This window comes from Chrysoperla carnea, chromosome 2 (genome assembly GCF_905475395.1).
Source record: "Chrysoperla carnea chromosome 2, inChrCarn1.1, whole genome shotgun sequence".
In the NCBI taxonomy this organism is placed as follows: Eukaryota; Metazoa; Arthropoda; class Insecta; order Neuroptera; family Chrysopidae; genus Chrysoperla; species Chrysoperla carnea.
Genome location: NC_058338.1, coordinates 76,428,751 through 76,453,321, shown reverse-complemented (window position 1 = coordinate 76,453,321; position 24,571 = coordinate 76,428,751). Strand labels below are relative to the sequence as shown.

The following is a 24,571-nucleotide window of genomic DNA, read 5'->3' as shown; positions in this document are numbered from 1 at the left end:
AGTGGTTTAAAAAAAAATGCGTCCGTAGGTATGTCGGTATGTCTGTTACCAAGCTGGAGCTTTCAATTTTCAATCAATTTTTCTCAAACTCGCCACATAGGTTCAGTTTGGTCATAATTACAGATGATTTTTTCATTTTTTCTCTAGGCCTTTTTCATCGGTACTCTAGGTCAAAACAGGATTTCTGGGGTTTTCTCAAAAACGGCTCTAACGATTTCGGTTAAACTTGGTACAAGGCTAGAAATTAAGGTGTTCCTAGGATTGGTATAAGCCAGATATCCGGGAAAATTCGAAAGTGATAAGCGAAACTTGAGTTTGCCGCACTATCTTTTTGAAAAAGGCTTTCAGTCATACATTCTGAAACTATGGATTTTAGTAGATATTGATGGATAATTCATTCGACATTCAATTTTGCGTTTTTTTGCGGTCGACGAATATATAAAACAAAATTTTTACTTTGATGAAATAAAATTTTTAATATCACTCGTTGAATTTGTCACTATTCATCTATAGCAGTAGTAGATGGTAAATAATAATTTGAACTTTTCTTCTTTGCGATATTTTACGTGTGTACTTTTCCTTGTAATATGGATAAAGATGCAAATCTACGATCTTTTTTTTCGGCAATAGTTGCTTTTCCATCAAAATAATGTGGCCCTCCTGTTAAATCTTTTCTCTGAATTATATCACTTGAGTTCCTACCGATATAATTACGGAATATTAAAATTTAGATGTAATATTGAACAATAATGATGCACACTGTAAAGCTCTCCTCATTTTGTATATAATATGCATTGGATTTTAGTATTATATATGGTGACTTGATGTTGTAAATAATAGTGTGCTTTCAAACTACTATAGTGCTTTACGTAGATCATGTATGCGACAACCGTTACATTACAAATAGTGAACAACAATTTACTTACTTACCTAAATATATGTATATGTAAAATTATATGTCTCTCTCGCTCATTCACAATGACATTGAATGATATCTTTGTCTATTTTAAATATATCATATCATTAAAATTTGTACTTCATATTATATATTATAACGTATGAATTTATATAAAACTACGTAAAATTTGTGTTTTTTGTAAGTCGTTTTTCAGAAACGGAATGTCGATTAAAAATAACGATTCTGAAAAACATTAGAACTACATACGCACTGGAGACAAATCGATAAATTGGATCCTTACCTCTTTCTATTTGTCAACTAAGCTTTGTTGGAGCACCCTGCATTTCTTCTTAAAGATTTGTGTACATATAAGGCAGAAAATGTAACAAGACTGAGAAGAAGAAGTGTACATACCAGAATGCATGAAACCAAGAGAATGGTTAACCGGGTTCTTAATTTTCAAAAAGTGCGGAAAAAAAAATTTTAATACTACTGTATTTTGTGCTTCATATCACCTTGTAATTAGGTCCTTGTTTAGTGGGGGTAATAACGTAAAATGTTGAGGAGGTAAAGTTTGAAAATGTGAAAAGTCATATTGCATTAAAACTACGTCTTGTATCTGTTATAAATAGACTTAGGTACTTAAAGGGACAATTATTTTGTTCAACGTCAACAAAATGTTGTTCAACGTCAATATGAAATGCAATGAAACAAGCGTGGATAGGGTCTGGTGCGACCCTTGAAGTGCACATGAATAACTTCCCACAATAATAAATAGCTAAAAAAAATTAAAAAAATTAAAACTCGATCGAATCAAAACGACTCGAGCGAATGTTATGAAATTATTTTCGGATCATATTTCTTTTAAGTCGATATCATTTTTGTTTCGCGCGTTATTGACGACGTAGAAAAAAATGTCTACGTATGTACACACACATACTTCTTCTTAAAACTTATATTAAAGCATTGTCCTAACCATCAAACGTAAAGCGTTGTTAAAAATTTTGATTTCGAAAATCGAACCCATTACAATAACTTCCTATAATGGGAAATTAATAATTAGTCAATTGTAACGATTATGGTACTATAACAAAAAAAGAGTGCACTTGCTCATTTTTGTTAAGCACTCCAAAGGAAATTCTTAAACATGTCTTTGACTTTTTGCAAATTTATTCCAAAAAAGGTTTTTTTCAACTTTCCCAGATAATTACCCTAACAAGTTAATTTATTATTTAGGCTTGTTTACTATATTTTTAAACAAATTTAAACGTCAAAGTCATTCGATTATTATTGGTGTTTTTTATGATACAATACGTAAACTATAAATCCAAAAAACTTGTCAAATTCAGCTTTATTAAAGAAAATTGGAAAAACATATACATACACATAACAGGAGTCAAATGCGGGTCTCTTGTATTCATTCGATGCACCAACTGGACTTTATGCGGTCAGATGCGATGTGTAATTTTTCAACACCACGAGTTTATTTCTGTTTGGTAGTCCGAATTAATTTATTGATTAAGTTAATGTTGTAATTATTTATTAAGCAAGTTAAAGCAGGAAATGATAAAACATACTTTAAGAATTTTTATTAATTTTTGAGATAGCCAAAGTAAATATCACGACAATCTAAATTGTCTTGAATATCTTTTATAATCACACGATATAGCTAAGGTCCACTGAAAATAATTGCTCAAATGAGCCTTAAATCTTTATGCAGTACCTAATACCATGAGGTTGATAATAATATCAATACCAATTTACACTGTATTTCCCCTGTCTTTTCATTCTATGATTACCCCCAAGTCAGTACGTATGTTAGACTGGGAGACACTGATACAAAATTAAAAGTCATTTATTTATAATTTAAAATATGATGATATTTTTAAGTCGAATAACGTAATTATTGAAAGAAACATGGCGCTACCCGCCTTTACATCGCTTCCACCGTATTTGACATACAACTTTTAAATTTTATATGTAAATAAAAAATAATTTTTTTGTGGCAACGTTTCATTGTACTAAAAACTAGAAAATAACCTTTCAAACACAGATAATGATATAATCACTAATGTTTGTCTATTTTAATCATTCTGGATATTTTAGGTTCAGCGCTTTTAGAAATAGTCATATATGAATAAATCAAATTCATAAGTAACCTCTAAATAATAGTCATATATGGGTAAAAATTATTTTCTTCTTTTTATTAAAATTAAGACCTGCAGATACTGTAAAAAGTCGTTCAAGAAACCCTCGCAAACGTGATCTTTTCGGTACCTTTACAGCGGTTTAGATGCTATTTGGAAGAGTAAAGGAAGTATGATAAAATTCTTCAAGAACGATTAATTCGAAAATGATTAATTTACAAAAGTAGCCTGTAAGTAGAATGAGACTTAAATCGTATTAGTTTTTAATCGCATTACTTTTCTTTGAAAAATTACCTAGGTTTTTCTAGTAAAAGTAACCATTCTTAATGAATCTTTTCAGTTTTTACAACAAATCGATGGTTTTTTGGATTATTTTTTTGAAGAAATTTTAAGTAAATACGGTTAAAAAAATTTGCATAATATTATCAAAGTATTAAAGAGTATATAAAAAATATTTTTTTTTTTTTACAAAAAAAAGTATTTTGTTAAAAATTGAAGATAAAGAAAATTATTCATTTTTTGGTAAATTTTGGACATTTGGGGACTGGTTTTAGCTATTTTCAATAAAGTGCAGAAATATTTTAGTCGATAGATAAAAATACTTTTTTCAAAGTTTTAGAATCCATTTTGTAAAACCACATTTTGAGAAAAACCCTGTACCATATAATAAGCCAGATAATTTCTCATAAGTTTCTTCTTGTTTCGCAAGTGCTGTTTTTACCTGTTATTTTTTTAGAAAGGATTATCATAAAGTGCCCTAAATAATATAGCTAAATATAAATATTATTTATTTTGTAATTATTTAGACCTTCCTTATATCATTAATAACTTCTAAAATAATACGAATTTTACTCTATATTGCTGTTGTACAAAAATGCAAATTTTTTTTTTTTAGTTGGACATTGAAAAGATTTCTTAATGTTTGTCACAAATGACCTAAAATTTTGAGTCTGTATCTCCCACTCTATGACATATTATATAAACACCAAATAACCACAAAATTTATGTACATATATAAAGCACATTTAATTTACATAATACATCAAATCTAGTCCGGTGTATATACATACACATAGTCTATATTATACTATAAATATGTATAGTATAATTATAAAACACATTCAATTTTAATACACAACATTCTAATTAATGTAGTAAAAATCAAAAAATTACCTTAACATTAACTGGATAATATTGTTTGCAAAGTGGATTGAAGTAAGAACTCACCTAGAAAAAAAAATATTTATTATTAATTTATGAAATTCCTAATAGCACAGTTGATTAAGGCGTAACTATTTCCGTTCGCTGTATACCTAGGGTAGCGGGCTCGATTCCCGCCGTCACAATAAAAATTAATTAAATTAAAAGTTTTGATGGCTTCTGAAAATAATAGAGTAACTAAAATTGAAAATTATCAGCGTCAAAGTTGGTAAAACATATATATGGTATCACAATGGGCTCTATAGCTTAAGTGTGTCTTTCGTGGACAGCCAATCTAACTAAACCTAATCTACCCTAATTCATGAAATTTGTAGTATTTAATCGATTATTTTTGGTAAGAATAAAATTTTGGATACCGAATTCTTTCATAAAACGGCAGACAGATGAAAAAACTTCTTAAATATGAAATAAAGTAATGCTGAACAATGTTTTATGACATTATAATGCGTTTTGAATTCAAATTACATTTCTAAAAATGTTTACAAAACATTTTTTGTTAATGTTTACAAAACATTAAACTACAAAATTGTTTTCCATAAAAGGACCTGTAAACACTTATGTATATGAATAATATAACAACATCATCGATTCTAGCTACCAATATTCGCAATTTAAAAACAAAAAGTGGGATTATGATAGAATTTTCTTTCAAAACAATATGGTAAGACTAAAAAGAAGGCACATTTCAGTTTCGAATGGTATGAGACCTATTTCAGTACCTACGGTGATTATTTCAGGTGATACAGGATTTTTAATCGAGTAGGTAGTAACAATTTTGCTTGGAAAGCGAATATCTTGATACAAAAAGTTCGTAGGCAAGATTTTTATAGCTCATTATCAAGAAAACCAAACAAACTTTAGATTGGTCTTGGAAGATAGTTGTGAAGTAATTTTGAACATTTTTGTACGTTTCTAAACTTTGTATAAAATTTTGGTATAACATTTATCACTCTTTCATCTCTCAGTACAAAGAAATCAGCTATTTAGGTTCCAAATTCGATTATTTTCCGTAGAAATACAGCTGTTGGAAATTTTGGAAAATTGTAATATTTTAAGTCTCCTAGTAATATTTTAAACTGCCTTGTTTCCAAAATAGGGCATTAATCTGCGATAAGTTTTAAAATTATTGATGTTAAGTCACTGGGAATAAGACATTCGATTAATGTATATAAATCGTTCGAGATTGATTCGATATATTCAAGTTCAAAATTGTGTCCAATGGATTATTTTCATTGGATTTTCTGAAAGCGTAGAACTAGTTTCCGTTTATTTGTGTAAATTTCAACAAAAGACTCGACTTTCCGTGGAATAATTCAAAGCGATAATAAAATATATATTTTGTACTAGCTGACCCGGTGAACTGCATACCGCTTCCAGTCGATTCTTTTTTTTTTTTTTTAAATACTTTTCAGATTTCTTATTTGTAAAAGGGAAAATTATATGGGCTATAATAGTTATGATTAATAAACATACAACTACAAATACTATTACAAACCTTAAAAGTTGGCATGAAACTTGCCCGAACTACTTTTGTTGTTCCAAATGAAGTCATTTGAAAGCAGTCGTTGTATTGTTTTGCTTTCCCAGAACCCCACTTAAACTTTATGGTATGGTAAATTAAAGTTCAAATGAACTTTTAATTATTATTACGAATCTTCTGTATGGGAATATAGAAAAGTTTTGTTTTTAGACTTTTTCAGGAAATTTTTGAAACTTTTCTCTCCGTAAGAACTATCCTCGTACTTCAAGGAATATTATAAAAATAATTAGCGAAATTGGTGTTGTCGGCTTGTATCGTTTTGTGCCCACTGTTGAAAATTAAGAAATAACTGAAAAAATGTTGTTGTGTTTTGTAGATAAAAATTAAAATTATCTCTCTTATCAGAAAAAAAAATTACATAAATTGATCGAGGATTTATACATGAAAAAAAGAATATTCCAGAAGATGTCAAAAAAATTATTATTTGAAATGATATTTCATTCAAAGTTTAAAAATTAGAATATGTAAAAGGAAAAGCATACGCGTTTATTACTTGTTGCTAATGAAACGCGAAATTAAATTTTCCATATGAGTACATAAATATAATTTTCTTTAAGAAGGTATGATATACCTATGGTTAAATAAATCAAAAAAATGTAATCCTTTATTATGATTTCTTCTTATTCTCTAATTTTATATAACTTTATTCACATTATACCGCGTGCATGTTAACAAAACCTTATTATATTATAAATGTGAAAGTCTGCTTGTCGGCGCGTATGTATGCATGTTATGCAATCATGCCTAAACTATTGAACTGATATAAATGAAATTTGGTGTTAAAATTTTGGAGACAGTCTAGAGCCCGAGGTAGGACACAGGCTACTTTTTAATGCTTCAAGTGGTTGAAAGGGGTGTGCTTTAAAATCTTAAAAAGTTTTGCACCGTTTAAGCTCAAATTTTGACACGATATACAACCATCTTCAAGGATTGTTTTCAAGGATGGAAAGTTGGTTCGTTAAAATGAGGATGGACCATCAAATATTTCATTTATACAAAAGTGGGGTATCAAATAAAAGAGCATGACGTGTACGTTACAAAACTGTAGCTCCGACGCAAGGGAATACGGGGGGAATGAACGGAAGAATGAAAGAGCGAAATTTTTCAAATATAACCAAGTCTGATATCAAATAAAAGGGCATGATGTGTACATAAAACTGCAATTTACATGAAAGTCAATTCTGCCGTTCAAAAGTTGTAAACTTTTGTATCAACGAAAGAGTTGAATATATCCAATTTTTTTAACTTCATGAATACTCCAAAGGAAAATAAAAGTAGCAAAAGAATTATCCTTTCATAATTGACTCACGGTTTAAAACGGAAAATTAACTCAATCAAATGGATTTCATAGTACCTATCAAATAATATAATAACTATTTAACGAAATATAACGAAGAACGAAAGAAATTATCCTCTACGTTTATGTCAAACTAATAAATTCATCAATTGATGATATTTTACATGAAAATGATATGATTACAAACATCAAAAACTTAATAGGCTATTCTGTTATAAAAATGTTTTTTTGAAATAACAAAAAACAATTTTACAGATGATATATTTCGTTAAAATAAAATTTTATTTTTTATTTTAATTTTTTATGAAAAATGGATCCTTTTGGTATTACTTTTGAAATTTAAATTAAAAAGCTGTTATTGAAATTTTTGTAAATTACGTTAAACTAGAATAAAGTCATTTAATTAAGTTCAAATGAAAGTCAAAGAAATGCTACAGTTAAACCTTTACAGGGTTTAGATATAAAAAATCGGAAAATTTGTAGACAGTTTTCTATTTTAACAAAGTCAAATTCTGTTATTGGTCAAGAGTCGACAGTCATAAACTACTGGGTCTCACTAGAACTCGTTATTTTTAAGTTTTTTGTTTTAATCGGCTCTAATATTGCACGAGGTTTTATGGAATGGGAAGTAGTCCAAAATCTCTGTAAAAAAGAGCTAATGTTTGTGATAGGCTGATGTAGTCTCTGGTATATGCATAAAAGCGGCGCAGTCAGCTTCTCAAAATAATTGAGGAGCTGATAAATGAATTTATCAACGGTAAAAGTGGTAAAATACATATATGGTATTACAATGAACTCAATTGCAACCTAAGTGTGTTCTTCGTGGACAGCCGATGTAATAATGAGCCTCCCTCATAATTATTTCTATAATGTTCTTTCATTTTATTTGAAACTACATTCAATATACAATTAATTATTTATGATGTGGGTGGAGTCGGTTACCTAGTTCTTATCCAAGCGACGCCAGTGTGATTTTACCGCCCTATTAATAATTATAATAAATCACACTGCCGCTGCGTGGATTAGAACCCGCAATCTCCCAGTCCGTAGCCGAACGTTTTAAAGATGATTTAGAATGCACGAACATTGAGTCGAATCGCTAATACAGCTTAACCTAACCTAATCTAACATAACCTATATAATTATAAATTTACAATTTACGTTTAAAATTAGGTATTGCTTGCTGTTAATTTGTAACAAAGCTCCCATACTAGGTAGGAAACATCAAGCTTCTTCATTTTTCGATGTTTTCGGAATATATTGTAAAAAATCGAAACTAGGAACGATCAATTTGTTAAATAAAGATCTCGTATATTTATCAGAAATAATAAATGAGAATTCGACTCATTTATTAACAGAGATTTGACTGTAAAATAAAAAAAATTCTTTAATATATTTTCAGATCAAATAATGATGATGTTCCCTATTTTATAAACTAAATTATTAAAAGTAAGTACCTATCTTTAATATTATATATTTTGTCGTAAAATGTTAGTAAAAAACATTTATAATTGAAAAAACCACTCTTGAATAACAGTGTCTCACCGCTAAGGTCATATTTCCCCCCTTATTAGCTGTTTTAATTGATATGATATTTTTTTTGGTGTTTCGGTCACGCAAGAAAACATATCAAAAACTTGAATATGAGTAATTATAAGCCCTATACACACGCTGCTAAAATTTGATTTAAAAAAAAAAAAATAATTTCACCATTTAGTTTTCATAAAATGTTAAATTAAATTACATATAAGATTATTTTTTATTAAGGGGAGTATGTATTCATTATGAGTATATATAGGTATTGTCTGAGATAGTATGTATAAAGGTCGAGCACCTAATAGTTAAAAAAATTTGGTTAATAACGTATAGTATATGGCTCATGATTATGTATTAAAAAGCAGAGAAATAAGGAAATAAGATATAAAGTTGTTCCATAGGTTTTTAAAGAAGAAAAAACCACGGAGTGCTATTAAATGAGAGGGTGGAAATTTAACAAAGTCAAGAAAATGTAGAAATAAGAGTATAAACAACTCTGCATACCGAATTTCAGATCATTTGAATGAAAGAGTGGTGCTCAAGTAGATAGGAAAAGGTACTGTGTTCCCCCCGCCATCCCAAATTAAATATATTCTGAGGGTGATAAAATGACATTATAGCACATCCCAACCCTTCCCGAACGTCTGCCAATCAGTGTCTATATTTTTAGGGGAAATATGACTAAAAACAAGTGTTTGATATAACGTAATTTTATATCACCTACAATGTTATTTCAAACTTTATTAATAAATAATATAATATTATATATTATTCAATAATATTGGATTATTATTATTATTATTCAATAATCCATGTCGTTATTATTAATAACAATATAAATTATATACATAAATAAAGTACACACATACATACATACATCATGTAAGACAGACGTACACCATTTTTATGTCATGGATAAGTTACTTATTAAAAAGTGCAGAATTATTGATAAAACACGAGCAAGGATTGTCTAAGGGTCACGGTCAATACCGTGTGCATACTAAAGAGAGTACTGATAAAATCGAATTATACAAAGGCGTATTATGTACACAGATAGACGACTTCCTTTCGCATACGTTATTTGACTTGGAGTATTACCAAATAATGGAATATGTACAGAAGATGAAAATTGGCACATTTAAAATGCTAGTGAAACATTTCTCCATTTTTTGGTCGCTATATGCCTAAAGTAGTGGGTTCGATACCCACCGTAAAAATTAATTATATTAATAATTGTGATTGGCTGGTGAAGTGCGTGGTAAATGCATGAAGGAGGTGTAATCAGTTTTTTCAAAATAATTTAGGAGCTTATAAATTATCAGTGGAAAAGATGGTAAAACACATATATGGTATCACAATCGGCTCTATAGAGTAAGTGTGACCTTCGAGGACAACAAATATAACTTAACCTAACCTAAACCTAGCCTAGGTCGGATAGGTATTTGTACGGTTTATTTAACGGCAATATGCTGTGCAATTCTGTTTGGATCTTCCCAACTTGCTGGTTGCGTTGTTTTCTAAGTGGTTGAGAGAAGATTTTTCTCGGAGTATGCAACGAATATAACTATTTATGTTGATGACTGAATGAGATATTATTATCTTTAAGAAATCAAGCACATAAGTAAGAAGAGTAAGATTTGCGTAAAAGAGATTGAAATCTTTCCAATCATACGTCCGAAGTTCCTATTACACACCCTTTCCAGTTAAACGAAACAGAGACTGGTGAATTCCGGGTTGGAATATGTTCAAAAAGGAGAAAACGAAATTGGGAGGTTTGAAATGCCACTGAAAGATTCCTTCATCTTTGAGGTATCTGTACTGTTTATTTAACGGAAATATGCTGTACATTTTTGCTAAGAGCTTTCCAGGTTGCCTATATTTTTGTAGAAAATAATTTACTTCAATTACTAAGAGATACATTATTGCCAGCCCTTAAAGAAACCAAAGACATAATTACAAACCGTTAGATTTAGATAAAAGAAATTTAAACCTTTCATATTATACGCCCAAAGTTCCTATTTTACGCCCTTTCCTGTTACGAAGACTGGTGGATTTCGGACGAAAAACTGTTAAGAGTTCATTTAATATTATTTCATCAATACGAAAGCAATATAAAGTTGAAAACCTTGGAAAACGAATTTCGACAAGAGATAAGAAAAAAAAATTTTAATCTGTGTGAGGACAGCTTAATAAATGTATCGTTCAATAAAGTAATAAATAATTTTATTATCTCTGTATAGAATATTGGCAATTGTTTCGATTTTATTAGTATTTTTATACTTTTAATTAAGGCATAAAAAAAATCACATAACTTTTATCCATACTATTTTATCATATAATATCGTTAGTTAATAATAACGGATCATCAATAATAAACCATAATGAAATTTTAAATAAACTTTTGAAATATTTTTCTTTTTTACAAAACCTTTTATTATCAACTATAGTTGACCTATGTAATAACTATTGGAAATCAACGATGCACAATAATAGATGGGTATTATTCGAATAATTATTTATCTGAATCATTATTCGATTAAACAATAACTAAAGTTTTTTTTTTTTTTTCACGAATAAAATATTCGGATAAATCTACGAAAAATATTTAAGGTTATTTGATTATTCCATTGTTGTTTCATAATTTTGTTGTTTGTTTTGGTATAAACAAACATATTTGGTTTGTTTTGGTCTTTCAACTACGTTCAAATATTCTTTTTAGAGAAAAGTTAACAAGGTATCCCAATAAATAATTATTCGTGGAAACTCATTCAACGAATCATTCGTAAATTAATTAGTCCAGATATATAAGAAAAACCCCGACCAATGTGATATATTCCTTGTAAACCGACTTTTGGAAACTTAGCTATAAAATGTTCTCAATCAAGTCGGTTTGGCCGTTTAGGGGCTACGATGGCACTAAGAAACACACAGACGCACAGATAAACACTTTAAACTTATAACACTCCTTCTTAAATCATTATCAAAGTGATGGTTAAGGACATCAGGTGAGATGAAAAGGATACTTAGAGAGCTATCATTTTTTGGGACAAATTTTTGAAAATATTTTAATTGAAATTGAAATATTTGAGTTGACTTTGTTCTTTTGAATTATTGTTTTGAATTTCCTAATTATTTTACCATTCCGCTTTTCGAAATGAATTGAGTCAGGTTTATTTGACCATTCATTTCCATAGTAATTATTTATATGTTAAAATTATATGTTATGCCTTTTCCAAACTGAATTGATTTCGAAGATCATCGCAAATTTTATAGTTTTTTTCGGGTACGAAAACCAAAGCTCGCACTTGAAACATAATCTAGAAACACTGTCCGTTAAATAACCTTTCAAATGAAACCAAAATAATTAAAACCGGTTCATCCGTTCAGGCGCTACGATGCCACAGACAGACAAACACACACCTAGCGATCAAACTTATAACACCCTTTTTTTAAGTTCGGAGGTTAATAAAAAACAAGCTTCTAACAGCATCAATAATTTAATAAGCTTGCCATGTATTACAATTACTGGATATTCTTTGATTTCTGAAAATGTTTAACTTTTTGATGGATAATCAAGACGACTATCAGTCTATCACTTACTTCAAATAGTCACAAATTCAGATGAAATCTTTTAGATGTTACAGTCTCGATTAAACGCACAAGTTTTTAAAATTCAAAATAGTTTATCTACGTAACAATCTCTTAGAATTAGAAATATTTTATTTATATATAATTATATTATTTATGAACTTATATATTTTATGTAAATATAAAATAAAATACCTAATTAGATTAGAAAAACTATTGATATTCGAAATGAAAAACTTATTCTTACAATTTATGTATGTATAAAATTTATTTTGAAAAATAAATAAAAGTTTTTTTAAAATTATATATACTTCCATGGAGTACAGTATGATTCATTCGAGTAACCAAAAACTATTTTTCTCGGTAAAATTTCCATTTTATTAAAAGAAGCTTTTGTTAACCAATTTTTCGGATTAACATGGATTTACCTTCCAAATCAAAAAAAACATTTTACGCGCCCTACCGCTTGACATGAATCCAAGAAGTCCGGGTTCGAATCCTGGTTCTATTTGTATTAATTCAGAGAACTTTTTATTATTATTATTTTTATTTTTTTATGAAAATGTGGTCACAGAATTTCAGTAATAAAACAAATTTGCTTTTCCTTTATCATAGCTCAAGGAAATATAATTAAACCATCACAAGATAGTCAGAGGAATTCACCTCTGTTTTCTAAGACCTGTCAGGTGAATTCCAAAAAAATGATCGTCGAGTGGATTCTTAGAAGCAACAATGATCAGTTACATTTGTTGCTATCAAACTTTCACATTACTTAGAAAACCGTATCAATAATTATCGCAAATGAAATTTTCCACTTTGAGACATTATCGAATAGAGGAGCGGACTAAATGTTTTTTATCACTTCAGATGAAGAATTCTCACTTCACGAATAGAAAAGTTGGTTTTTAAAAATCCTTTTTAGTATGCAAGATATGAACGTTTAAAATTCCTAAGCTACCAAGGGGGAAGATATTTAATAGGGACGTCAAATGTGGTTATCGTCATAGAGATTACATATTAAACTTTGTTTTGCTAAAAGGAGGTGGGAAACTTTTAAATGCAATCTTGTATTGCTTATAACTTCTACGTTTTTTAATCAATTTTAATTTCACTTTCAAATTTTGTCATGATATCAAGTCTAGTTTTACATTTTTATGGGCAATATGGTCAATTCGATATCAGGATTATTTTCTAAAGCTACGTTTTGATAATTCTGAAATGCTGCTGGAAGTAGAAGAACTTTATCTTCAAAACCTGTATAGAATCTAGCGGAGTAAAAAATCGTGAATACAAGGTCTTTCCGTGCACATAATACATTTTTTTTTTTTGCCGAAATGCATTTTATTTTCATGTTTTTTTTTTTTTTCATATACAAAACTGACCAATTTAAAAATAAAATACTTGAAATAAAGTGGTATTTAAGCAGAATTGATCACCCGAAGTAATATTTAGTATTGCGTGTCCCTTTTGTGTGTTCAACTACATAATAGGTACTACAACTTCTTACAAATTTATAGTTTCCTGTAACATTAAAATATATTGAATAATGGAAACGATCGCAGCGCAACTTTCTACTATGTTTTGTATTAATAGCAACTAAAACCACATTACAATATCGACCACACATCATTGACCACACACAACGACCGATATTATATCTATTAGTACCGAATACTCCAATGAAATTGTGGAACGGTGTAGTTACTAATTTAACTATAAAAAGTACAAGGGATTTGTTAAAAATCCAATATGTAGTAAATTAAAAATGGTTTTTTACAATTTGTTTGAGACTCACGAAAGGTTATAGTTTATTCTCAAGGTATGACATTGTTTTCGAAAAGTTGGAAAGCCTGAAATACCGCAAAATTATCAAGGCATGAGCATTTAACCGAATTTAATATTTAAAACATTTTCAGAGTACTTCAAGGTAATATTATACACAGATCATTATTTTTTCAAACTTAAAAAAACTAAAAATCCACGCTTTTGTAACTAGCTGAACTAAAAACTAGAAAAAAATTTCTATAAATAAAAAAAAAAAAAAAATTGAATGATGAAGAAAAAAGTCATTTTATTCTAAAAAGCATGGGGTGCTAGATTTCATTGATTGTAAATATTTTATTGAAGACGTTGGTGAAAGTCATTATAAAACAAGTGAAAACAAACAATTGACTGAGTTAATTGTTGAAATACCATGTATAGTCCGTGTTGATTTCTTTATCACATTACATATACCAACATGTGACACATACATAACTGATAATCAAGTATAGTACATATTATAAAATTTCCGCCCTAATTGTCGCCCTCACGGGTAAACAGTGATGTTTACGAAAAAATGTTTCAAACAAAAGTTGTTTATTTTTTTGTAAGGAACATTTTTTACATTATTTAACTTTTATTCTATCTCTAACGGCTTACAAGATGGGTACTACGGACCCATGACCCAATTGACCCATGTTGCTCATTTACGAACTTGACCTCACTTTTTACGTCCTAAGCACGCTGTAAAAATTTCAGCTTGATATCTCTTTTCGTTTTTGAGTAATCGTGACCACAGACGGACGGACGGACGGACGGACGGACAACGGGAAATGGATTAATTAGGTGATTTTATGAACACCTATACCAATTTTTTTTTGTAGCATCAATATTTTTAGGCGTTACAAACTTGGGACTAAACTTATAATACTATGTATATTTCATATATACATGGTATAATTAGCTTAAAAGCACCCCTCGCTTTTTTACCATAAAATGATTATTTTCTTAATAACGCTATTTTTTTAAAATATTAAATTACTAGACATATATTTTATAGATAGTTACAAAAGCGTGTTTTGTAGTTCTGACAGTTATTTATTTTGTACTTTTCAGTTCAGTTACCTAAAAAAACGTTTTTTAAATTTTCTAAGCTATTATTGATTAAAAAATTGTCGAATGTTATTTGCGCCTCCACCATCAAAGATTTTTAAGTTAATCGTTAATCCTGACGATCTTGATCAAGATTACCTTTTAAAATGAATGTATTGTCATTAGTGGTTAATAAGTGGGCGAAGTTTTAAAGTTTGGGAAAAAGACGCTCAAAGATGTCATTATATAGATACATACATAGGTATACATCAGGCTAGTAAAAGCATTTTCAAAATTCGTTTTAACAAATGACAACAAACAATTGACTGAGTTAATTGTTGAAACACCATGTATAGGCAGTGTTGATTAGGTACTCTATCACATTACACATATACCTATACTTGTCACACATACATAACTGTAATAATCCCATATAAATACATACTATAAAATTTGCATCTGATGTGTGCCCTCATGAGTAAACAGCGATGTTTACAAATAAATGTCTGAAACAAAAGTTGTTTATTTTTTTATAAGAAACATTTTTTACATTTAATCTTTTGTTTTATCTCTAACGGTTTACAAGATGGTACGGATCCAAGACCCTATTGACCTATGTTGTTCATTTACGAACTTGACTTTACTTTTTACGCCCTTGATATCTTTTTTCGTTTACGAGTTATCGAGTTGATAGATGGACGGACGAACAAGCGAAAATGGACTAATTAGATGATTCTATGAACACCTATACCAAATTTTTTTTCGTAGCAGCAATATTTTTAAGCGTTACAAATTTGGGACTAAACTTAATATACTATGTATATTTCAAATATACATGATAAAAAAATAATATTCCGTTTCGGCTCAAATAAGTTTGTTTACATTCAAGTTGTATGGATTAATTAATTTAAAGCTTAATAGAAACTCTTTTACGCCATACTTTCTAAATTATTAAAGTCATACTATGTGTATGACTGAAGTAAGATGTAATTCTACCTTCAAAATTTTAAAAACTATCTGTAAAAGAAATATACTATTAAAAAATGGTTTATATTTTATTGGACTTTTCAACATGAATATACCAATATTTTTCATCATTTTCACTACGAACGTTTATCTGTCGACTACTTACATATTCGACTCGGATACAATTATTTATCTGATATTGTAATGAAAAACAACGGTTAGTTAGTATGGTTTTTTTTTCTTCGGAAAGTAACTTCACGTTTCCTTTCGTTAAATGTTATCATTTATTATCAAGATAGTAGTAATACCTATAAAATCTATTTTGTTACGTGTATGTACTTTTCTTACCATAGAATTTGTACGATCCGTAGATAAAAATTAAGCACTTTTTAAAATGTGTATTGATTGAATATTTAGATAATGAGAGTCCCAAGTTTTTAACGCTTAAAAATATTGATACTACGAAAACAATTATGGTATTGGTGCTCATAGAATAACCTTATTAGTCCATTTCCGGTTGTCTGCCTGTCTGTCTGTCGTCTGTCTGTCCGTCTGTCATCACGATTATTCAAAAACGAAAAGAGATATGAAGCTGAAATTTTATAGAATGCTGAGGACGCCACAAGTGTGGTCAAGGGCAATTAGGTCTTGGGTCTGGGTCCGTAAGAGATAGAACAAAAGTTTAAATGTAAAAAAATATTCCTTATAAATGTAAAAAATAAACAACTTTTGTTTGAACATTTTTTCGTAAACATCACTGTTTATTCGTGAGAGCGCAAATTATGCGAAAATTGTATAGTATGTATGTTATGGCTATGTCAGTTATATATGTGTGACATACATGTATGTGTAATGTGACAGAGTAATCAACACTGTTTATACATGGTATTTCAACAATTAACTCAGTCAATTGTTTGTTTTCACTTTTTTAAGATTTTAATTTGACCAATAGACGATTATTCAAGATTAAGATGGTGATACATGTCTAACTTTCTTGCTTTTTTCTCCGGATGGGTTGAAAGTGTCTACGAAAATGAAATTTTCAGAATGAAATGAAAGATGAAAGTTGCTGGGTAACCTATCATAAGAATTTCGTTTTGCAAAATTTTTATTACCTGCCTTGTGTATTTTTATACCCTTTATACATGAAATGTATATCAAGGTATACTTATTTTAGTCCCAAGTTTATAACATAGAAATATTGATGTTACAAAATTCATAAAAGCACCTAATAAGTCCATACCCGCTTGTTCGTTTGCCTTTTCGTCCGTCACGATAACACAAAACGAAAAAGGACATCAAGCTGAAAATTTTACAGAATGCGCAGGACGTAAAATGTATAAGTTTAAGTTTGTAAATGAGCAACATATGTCGGTTGGATTTTGGGTCTGTAGGACGCATCATGTAAGCATTAATGTGTAGGTACCCGTGAGGGTGGAAATTAGAAAAAACTTTGGTGTTCATTTAGTCCAAAACTATGAACGAAAGACAGTTGGTTTTGTTGTATTATGACACATTCTCGACAAAGGAAAAAGAAAACTTGAAAATAAATCCGCAATGCCGGCTGAAAAGCCGTCATAGTTGTATCGGTTTTCTTAACTCTTCTTATTTAAAATAAATAATGCAATCACTGGCATTCAACAATTTCTATACAGGGTAATTTAACAAGTAACTCAGTCAACTGTTTGTTTTCACTTGTTTTTCATTCACTCAATTGATATTCATTTCTAAAACGCAAAAAAATTTCGTGTTTTCATGCAAAATTTTATCCAGATTTTTAGTACTTTTTTACAAGACTTTGAATAACACTTAACATATTCGAATCGTGTATTCGATCATAGCATTTATTCAAAATCATTCACTGAACATGGCTGAGCTAAAAAAATCGTAATTGGAAATGACTTACATTCCATTTAGCCTCCTTCGCAGTTGAAACGACAAAGTTTTTGATATTTTAGCATGAATTGTCATTCCTAGGAAGAAAAACTTTGGAAAATACAAACTTCAGACATATGAAATTAAAAATGATGATGAATAAGAAATTCGAACCCAGCATCATTGTTTCGCGATAACGTGTTTCGGTCCAAACGACTTAAAAAAATAAAATATATATTTGAAAAAAATTTCCCCAGTTATTCCAAATTTATGTAAATAACATCATTTCCAAAAGTTTCTCAATGTTATTATATTACATACATGTTAGAAACTCCATTAACTTTAGTATTTATCACACGTAGAGATTATGACACGTTAGTTAACTTATTATGATTAGTAATTCTAAAAGTTAACTTTAGAGTTTTGTTAGTTGATCTAACTTCATTTGAATAAACTATACCTATATGGCTTGTACGTAGGTAGGTATATCATTTTATATATACATTGTGTAATTATGTGCCAAATAAACTTCTTTGGCTAAAATAATATTGTTTTGATTTCAAATATACAAAAAACATTCTTTCACTTTACTTTACCAACGAACATAAAATAATATATTTCATATTGAGGTATATGTTAAGGTTAATCGGACATTAATAGATATAAATTTGAATTTTGATTACGTTATAAATTGCTAAGTCATACGTACCAACAACACTTTAGTGAAAAAACTTTTCAAAAAGGGCTTTCATCTAATTAATCACATTGTCAATGCTGGGAATAGAAAATGTTGAGTGAAGGCATACGTATTAGATAATATTGCTCCACCTTCTTTAGAATAAAAATTAATAATCTTTTCTTTTCATAAATTATACTAGAGTGATACCCACCCACTTCGCTGGGTTTAAAAGTAAAGCTTGATAAAGATTGCTCCCGTTTATCCCTTTTGTATAACACTCGAAATAATGGTGGGGATTGTTTACACAGGTAAAATGTATTATTTTTTTAAATGTATAATAGTAATTATTCATTGAATATATCAGAGAAGATGGCCGTGAAATATTTTATATTGACTATTTTTACAGAAATCTGTAATTTATGGTAATGTCAAATGTCAAATTAAATGAAATTTAAAAAAAAAATATATCTTTATAAATTATAGTTCATGTGTTATTCTTATATATGTAAGTTATTAATTTATTAAATAAATAACGAGATTGTATTTAATCCTGAAAGGAATATATTGACAAAATTATATAAAGGAATTACACTAAATTTACAAACAAAAACATACCTGAAAGGAATAAAAAAAATTACAACGTTATTTAATAGAATGTCCACTAATAAACGTTTATGATTCTAACACAATATAAATTATAAAAATCTTTAGTTCAGGTATGTCAATTGAAACAAAAGTAAACAATTATATCACTATGGAAGTGATAATAATTTACACCTTCCCCCCCGAAGTCATTTTTTGCGAAGTAAAAGGTGACAGCTTACTGCTATGAAAATAATTTGATTCACTTCTTTTCTTGCCACAATCAACTTCATAAAACGAAGATGAAATCCGGCTTAATATTTTAAAAGGCCCAAGGCGAACTTTGTCCATTTTATTGCGATTTAATTTGTTCCCATTCTCTACGTACACAAGATCTCCAATTTCAAATTGAAAAGTTGTTCGATTTTTGTCAACTCTTTTTTTATTTTCCATAAAACTTCTGGATGAATTAATGAAAGCTTGCTGGCGGTCTTCAGCTAAATCACTAGGTGGTTCATATATTGGCGAAATGTTTGATTTCTTGCCTAGGAGCAGATATTGTGGCTCATAGTTAGTAGAGCTATGAATCGTTGAGTTATAATTTTCAACACATTCAGCAGCAATCGTAGGCCATGCTCGTTTATCTCCATCAATAATTTTACACCTAATTCTATTAACTAGAGTTTGATTTAAACGTTCGTTGAGACCATTTGAACTTGCACAATCTATGCTTGTAAAAACAAGTTGGATACCTCTTCTATTTAGGTAATTTTTGAGTTCTACGGAATTTAGTCCAGTATATTGATCGGCAAGAATCAACTTTATTTTATTATTTTTAGCGATCGGATGTATAAGATTTATAAAATCTTTTGCGCATTGGCTTTTTGTAGTAGAAATCCAAGCATACCTGCTAAAATGATCCACTAGTATGTGCATAAATTTCTTTATAGACTTATTTCCGGCAAAACCACCCACTGTATCTATGGACAATATTTCATAGGGTTCTGTTGCAGGTCCAATTCTTGACAATTTTCCAATCAATCTTCCTCGGCGAGTTTTACTTTGCCTACATGTCACACAGCCTTTACAAAAGTCAATGATAAGTTTATCTAAATTTTTGAAATAGTAGTGTTGTCGTATTTTGTTTCTCATTTGTGCAACACCAATGTGACCATAGTGATTGTGCAACTTGTTAATTATTTCAAGGCCTAACTTTTCCGATACAAAAATCCGCTTTCTTCCTTTTAACATCTTAAATATAATATCGTGTCTACGCTCAGTTCCCTTTGCAGTTGTAAGTTCTCTTTGATTTTCATATTGATCCCTCTTTATTTCAGACAATTCTATTAAATTGACCACTTGAATGACATCTTCATTTTCGAAATATTCTAAAACTGGTTGACGTGATAGTAAATCAGCGATAATATTTTCTTTTCCTTTTTTATATATTATCTGGAAATTAAATTGTGACAAGTAGTGGACCAGATCGCCAAGAATCTCATCAGTTCGTGACTTTGTTCTTAAATTTTCCAATGGTTTATGGTCACTACAAACGAAAAACTTTCGTCCAATAAGATAGTATTTCCAGTATTTAATGGCTTCTTTTATCGCCTTGCATTCTAAATGAATCGTTTCCATTTTCTTTTCTCTTTCTGACAGTTTTCTAGAAAAATAAGCTACAGGGTGTAATAGACCATCTGACTGTGGTTGCCTCAAAGTCGCTCCAAGTCCTTTTTGACTAGCGTCTGTGTCAATGTAAACATCTTTTTCGACATCATAAATTGATAAAATTGGACGGGAACACAGATATTCTTTGATCATGGAGAAGCTGCGTTCACATTCTTCCGTCCAAATAAATTCAGTATTTTTTTTCAGCAATCTGTGAAGGGGCTCAAATTTTTGAGCACTATGATCGATATATTTTATAAAGTAATTTATTGTTCCTAGAACACTTCGAACCCCAGATTTATCTGTAGGTCTTTTCAAATTTTTTATTGCCTTTAAATTTTCTTGTGCTGGTGATATTTTATTTTCTTCAATGTAATGGCCAAGATACTTAACCGATTGGGCTGCAAATTTACACTTTTCGAGCTTTAATTTAAATCCTTCTTCTCCTATTACTTCAAGAAATCTTGAGATATGTTGCATGTGATCTTTCCAATTGCGTGAGAAAATAAGACAGTCATCCATGTAGTTGACGCAAAACTCATCTAGGTTATTTCGTCTTATAATATTTGAAAGTATGCGTTGAAAGATTGCAGGAGCATTTTTCAATCCAAAAGGTAATACTTTGAACATAAATTTCCCGTACTTTGTAACGAAAGAAGTTTTCTCACGGTCCTTTTCTTTTAACCTAATACACCAAAAAGCGGAGTTTATATCAACAACAGTAAAGTATTTACATTTCGAAACTTTTTCCGTTATATCATTTATTGTTGGAAATGGGTAGCACTCTGGGATAGTTATTTTATTTAAGTTTCTAAAATCGATGCAAAGCCTTGATTTTCTTCCATCTTCTTTTTTATATGCGAGTGTTACCGGTGATGCGAACGGTGAATCAGATTCCTCTATTAGATCGGATGCTAGTAACTTCTGTACTTGATCTTTGATTTCACGTTCATCTGGTATAGAACATTTATAAGGGCGGGCCGTAACATATTCATCTCTCATTAACTTTATTTCGGCCTCTCTAGACTTTACTTTACCGACATCAAATTTATTTTTGGCAAAAATTTTCTTGTGATTTTCAATAATATTTAAAAGTTCTACTTTTTTTTCATATCCATCTATGTGATCTAATTTAGGTTTGAACTGATTTTCATTAGTTTCTTCTTGATGGTAAATTCTAATATTTTCAGTGTTTTTCTCTTCTTTTTCATTTTCATTGATTTTACCTTCTTTATTAAAATTTTTAACATCTTTATTATCTTCTTTCTTTACATCTCTATTATCTTCTCTCTTTACATCTCTATTATCTTCTTTATTGACATCTTTATTATCTTCTTTCTTTACATCTATATTATCTTCTTTCTTTACATTTTCTTTATCTTCTTTATTTTCATTTGTAATTATTTTGTTAGAAATTTCACAAGATTTCTTCTGATTTTGATTACTTCTTATTTGGAGCATCTCATCATTTTTAGGTTTTTGGTATATGTTTAAATTCTCGTCTTGAATTAGTTTAAATTTTTTAATAGCATCTAAACCTAATAACAGGTCATAAGAAAATTCTGAATTTTTAACTACAAAAGTATTCAAATTGTTTGTAATATTTCCAATTTTAAGCTTTATGTTTGCCCGGGCCGAACTAAAATTGAAACCATTAATTGTCTTGAATGCAGTGTTATGCTTTAACAAACTTGTTTTTAATACATCTACAACTCTTTGATTAATTAGACTCACGTTAGATCCTGAGTCATACACTGCTTTTATTTTCATTTTATCATCAATAATTACGTTTACATGAATTAATGGAATCAAATTATCCGGGCTCTCTAGTTTAAAGAATTTTGGTCAATTTCCATTTTCATCATTTCAGCCTCATTTTCTGAATCAGATTTCGTTTCAATTAAATTAGATTCTTTTTTCTGAGCGTACAGTATTTTATTTCGGCATTCGTTAGAGGGATGAAATCGATTTTTCCAACCAAGAGCTTCACACATGTAGCATGGTTTTTTCAAGGGTATATCAATTTGTTTCTTTTTAGTCGATTCTCCTAATTTTGTTTTTTCATGCCGATTATCATATGGTTTATTTTCTTTCGAACGTTTATTATATTGACCATCTAGCTTTCGGAGTTCATTGTATAATTTTTTTATAGTGTTAATGTCTTCGCGATCTAGCTCATCTTGAACTTGAGATGGTAAACCCATTACAATCAAGTTTATTCTGGAACTCATAGTACTATCACTTTCTACTTCTAAACATAAATTTTCTTTTGTTAAAGCGTAATCGATCAATGAGCCGCCTAAGTATTTATAGGTATATGCTTTTCTGACAGCTATCCAACCTTTGTCAATAAAAATGGAAAAAAATGAATTTCGCCATTCAGACCAATTAGTTAGACCAAATTTTTTCAAATTTCCTTCATACCAGTGTTTGGCCGATCCAGCGACAAAAAATCGTAAAGCTTCAATCATCTGGGTACCACTTTTTATTTTATTTCGGTCACATTCACTTTCAAATTTAGAAAACCACTCAGAAGGGTTTTGTGTTTTGTCATATTTATCAAGAACAAACTTCTTTTCTATATTTTGCAATTTTATCTCATCTTTGTCATTTAATTTTAATTCTAATTCCTTGATTCTTTTAATTAAAAAATTTTCTTCTTGGAGTTTTTCACTCACATCAAAAAAAACTACAGATTCCTGTAACGGATAGTTTTTGTAGCTAAGGTTTCCATCTTCATCAAAATATTCTTTTTTCAAATCCTCATCTAATTTAATGCCAATTTTTCGGAAACCATTAATCGGTTTAATAGCAGCAATTGCACTTTTAATGGTGGTTTTTGATGATAATACCTTATGTTCATATAAATTTTTATGTTCATCTGGTAAGCTAAACCATAACCGCTTATCTTCGGATAGTCCAGCTAATTCAAAATATTCATCGCTTCTTCTTATTAAGTGGACAAACAATTTTTCCATCTTAAATGATTGTAATTTAATTTGTAAGTTATTAATTTATTAAATAAATAACGAGATTGTATTTAATCCTGAAAGGAATATATTGACAAAATTATATAAAGGAATTACACTAAATTTACAAACAAAAACATACCTGAAAGGAATAAAAAAAATTACAACGTTATTTAATAGAATGTCCACTAATAAACGTTTATGATTCTAACACAATATAAATTATAAAAATCTTTAGTTCAGGTATGTCAATTGAAACAAAAGTAAACAATTATATCACTATGGAAGTGATAATAATTTACATATATCAGCTATATTGCTGTACAGTTTCATTAGAAACCATTCGCTAGTTTAAGCGTAACAAACAAACATGCTTACTTTCGCATTTATAATATATAGAGATTTCGTACGTTAAGTTAATCCTTAAAAAATACTCTAGTGAAGTGTCTTTTAAATATATTAATTAAGGAAGTACCAGCGCCAAGGCAAGTTTAGACATGTGGTATTTGTGCCTTATGTAGACGAAAAATATGAATAAAATGTTTCGATATCTGCTTTAGTTATCGAAATATCGAAAGCTAAATAATTAAACAAAATTTTATTTTCTTTTTTGAAGAAAAATATTTTTTTAAATTTGTGTCTCCACTACATCGTTAACTAGTCAGACCCAACAGTTTTTTGTTTGTTTTTTTTTTTTTTAATAACTTATTAAGGTTTCTACTGTAATTGAAATCGTTTTTCTTAAATTTCCA

General features: G+C 29.3%; 2 protein-coding genes across 2 annotated transcripts in view; both read right to left on the bottom strand.

The window, feature by feature from the left end:
* LOC123293908 (zeta-sarcoglycan) overlaps nucleotides 1–24,571 on the bottom strand; it is a 684,554-nt gene that overhangs the window by 493,378 nt on the left and 166,605 nt on the right. The window lies entirely within an intron of this gene.
* On the bottom strand, nucleotides 22,488–23,828 carry LOC123293907. Its single transcript, XM_044874902.1, has one exon. The coding sequence runs from the start codon at nucleotides 23,826–23,828 to the stop codon at nucleotides 22,677–22,679; it is 1,152 nt and encodes a 383-aa protein (XP_044730837.1). The 3' UTR covers nucleotides 22,488–22,676.

Coding starts and splice junctions, on each gene's coding strand:
- LOC123293907 (XM_044874902.1), bottom strand. CDS start 23,828: ATGGAAAAATTGTTTGTCCACTTAATAAGAAGAAGCGATGAATATTTT.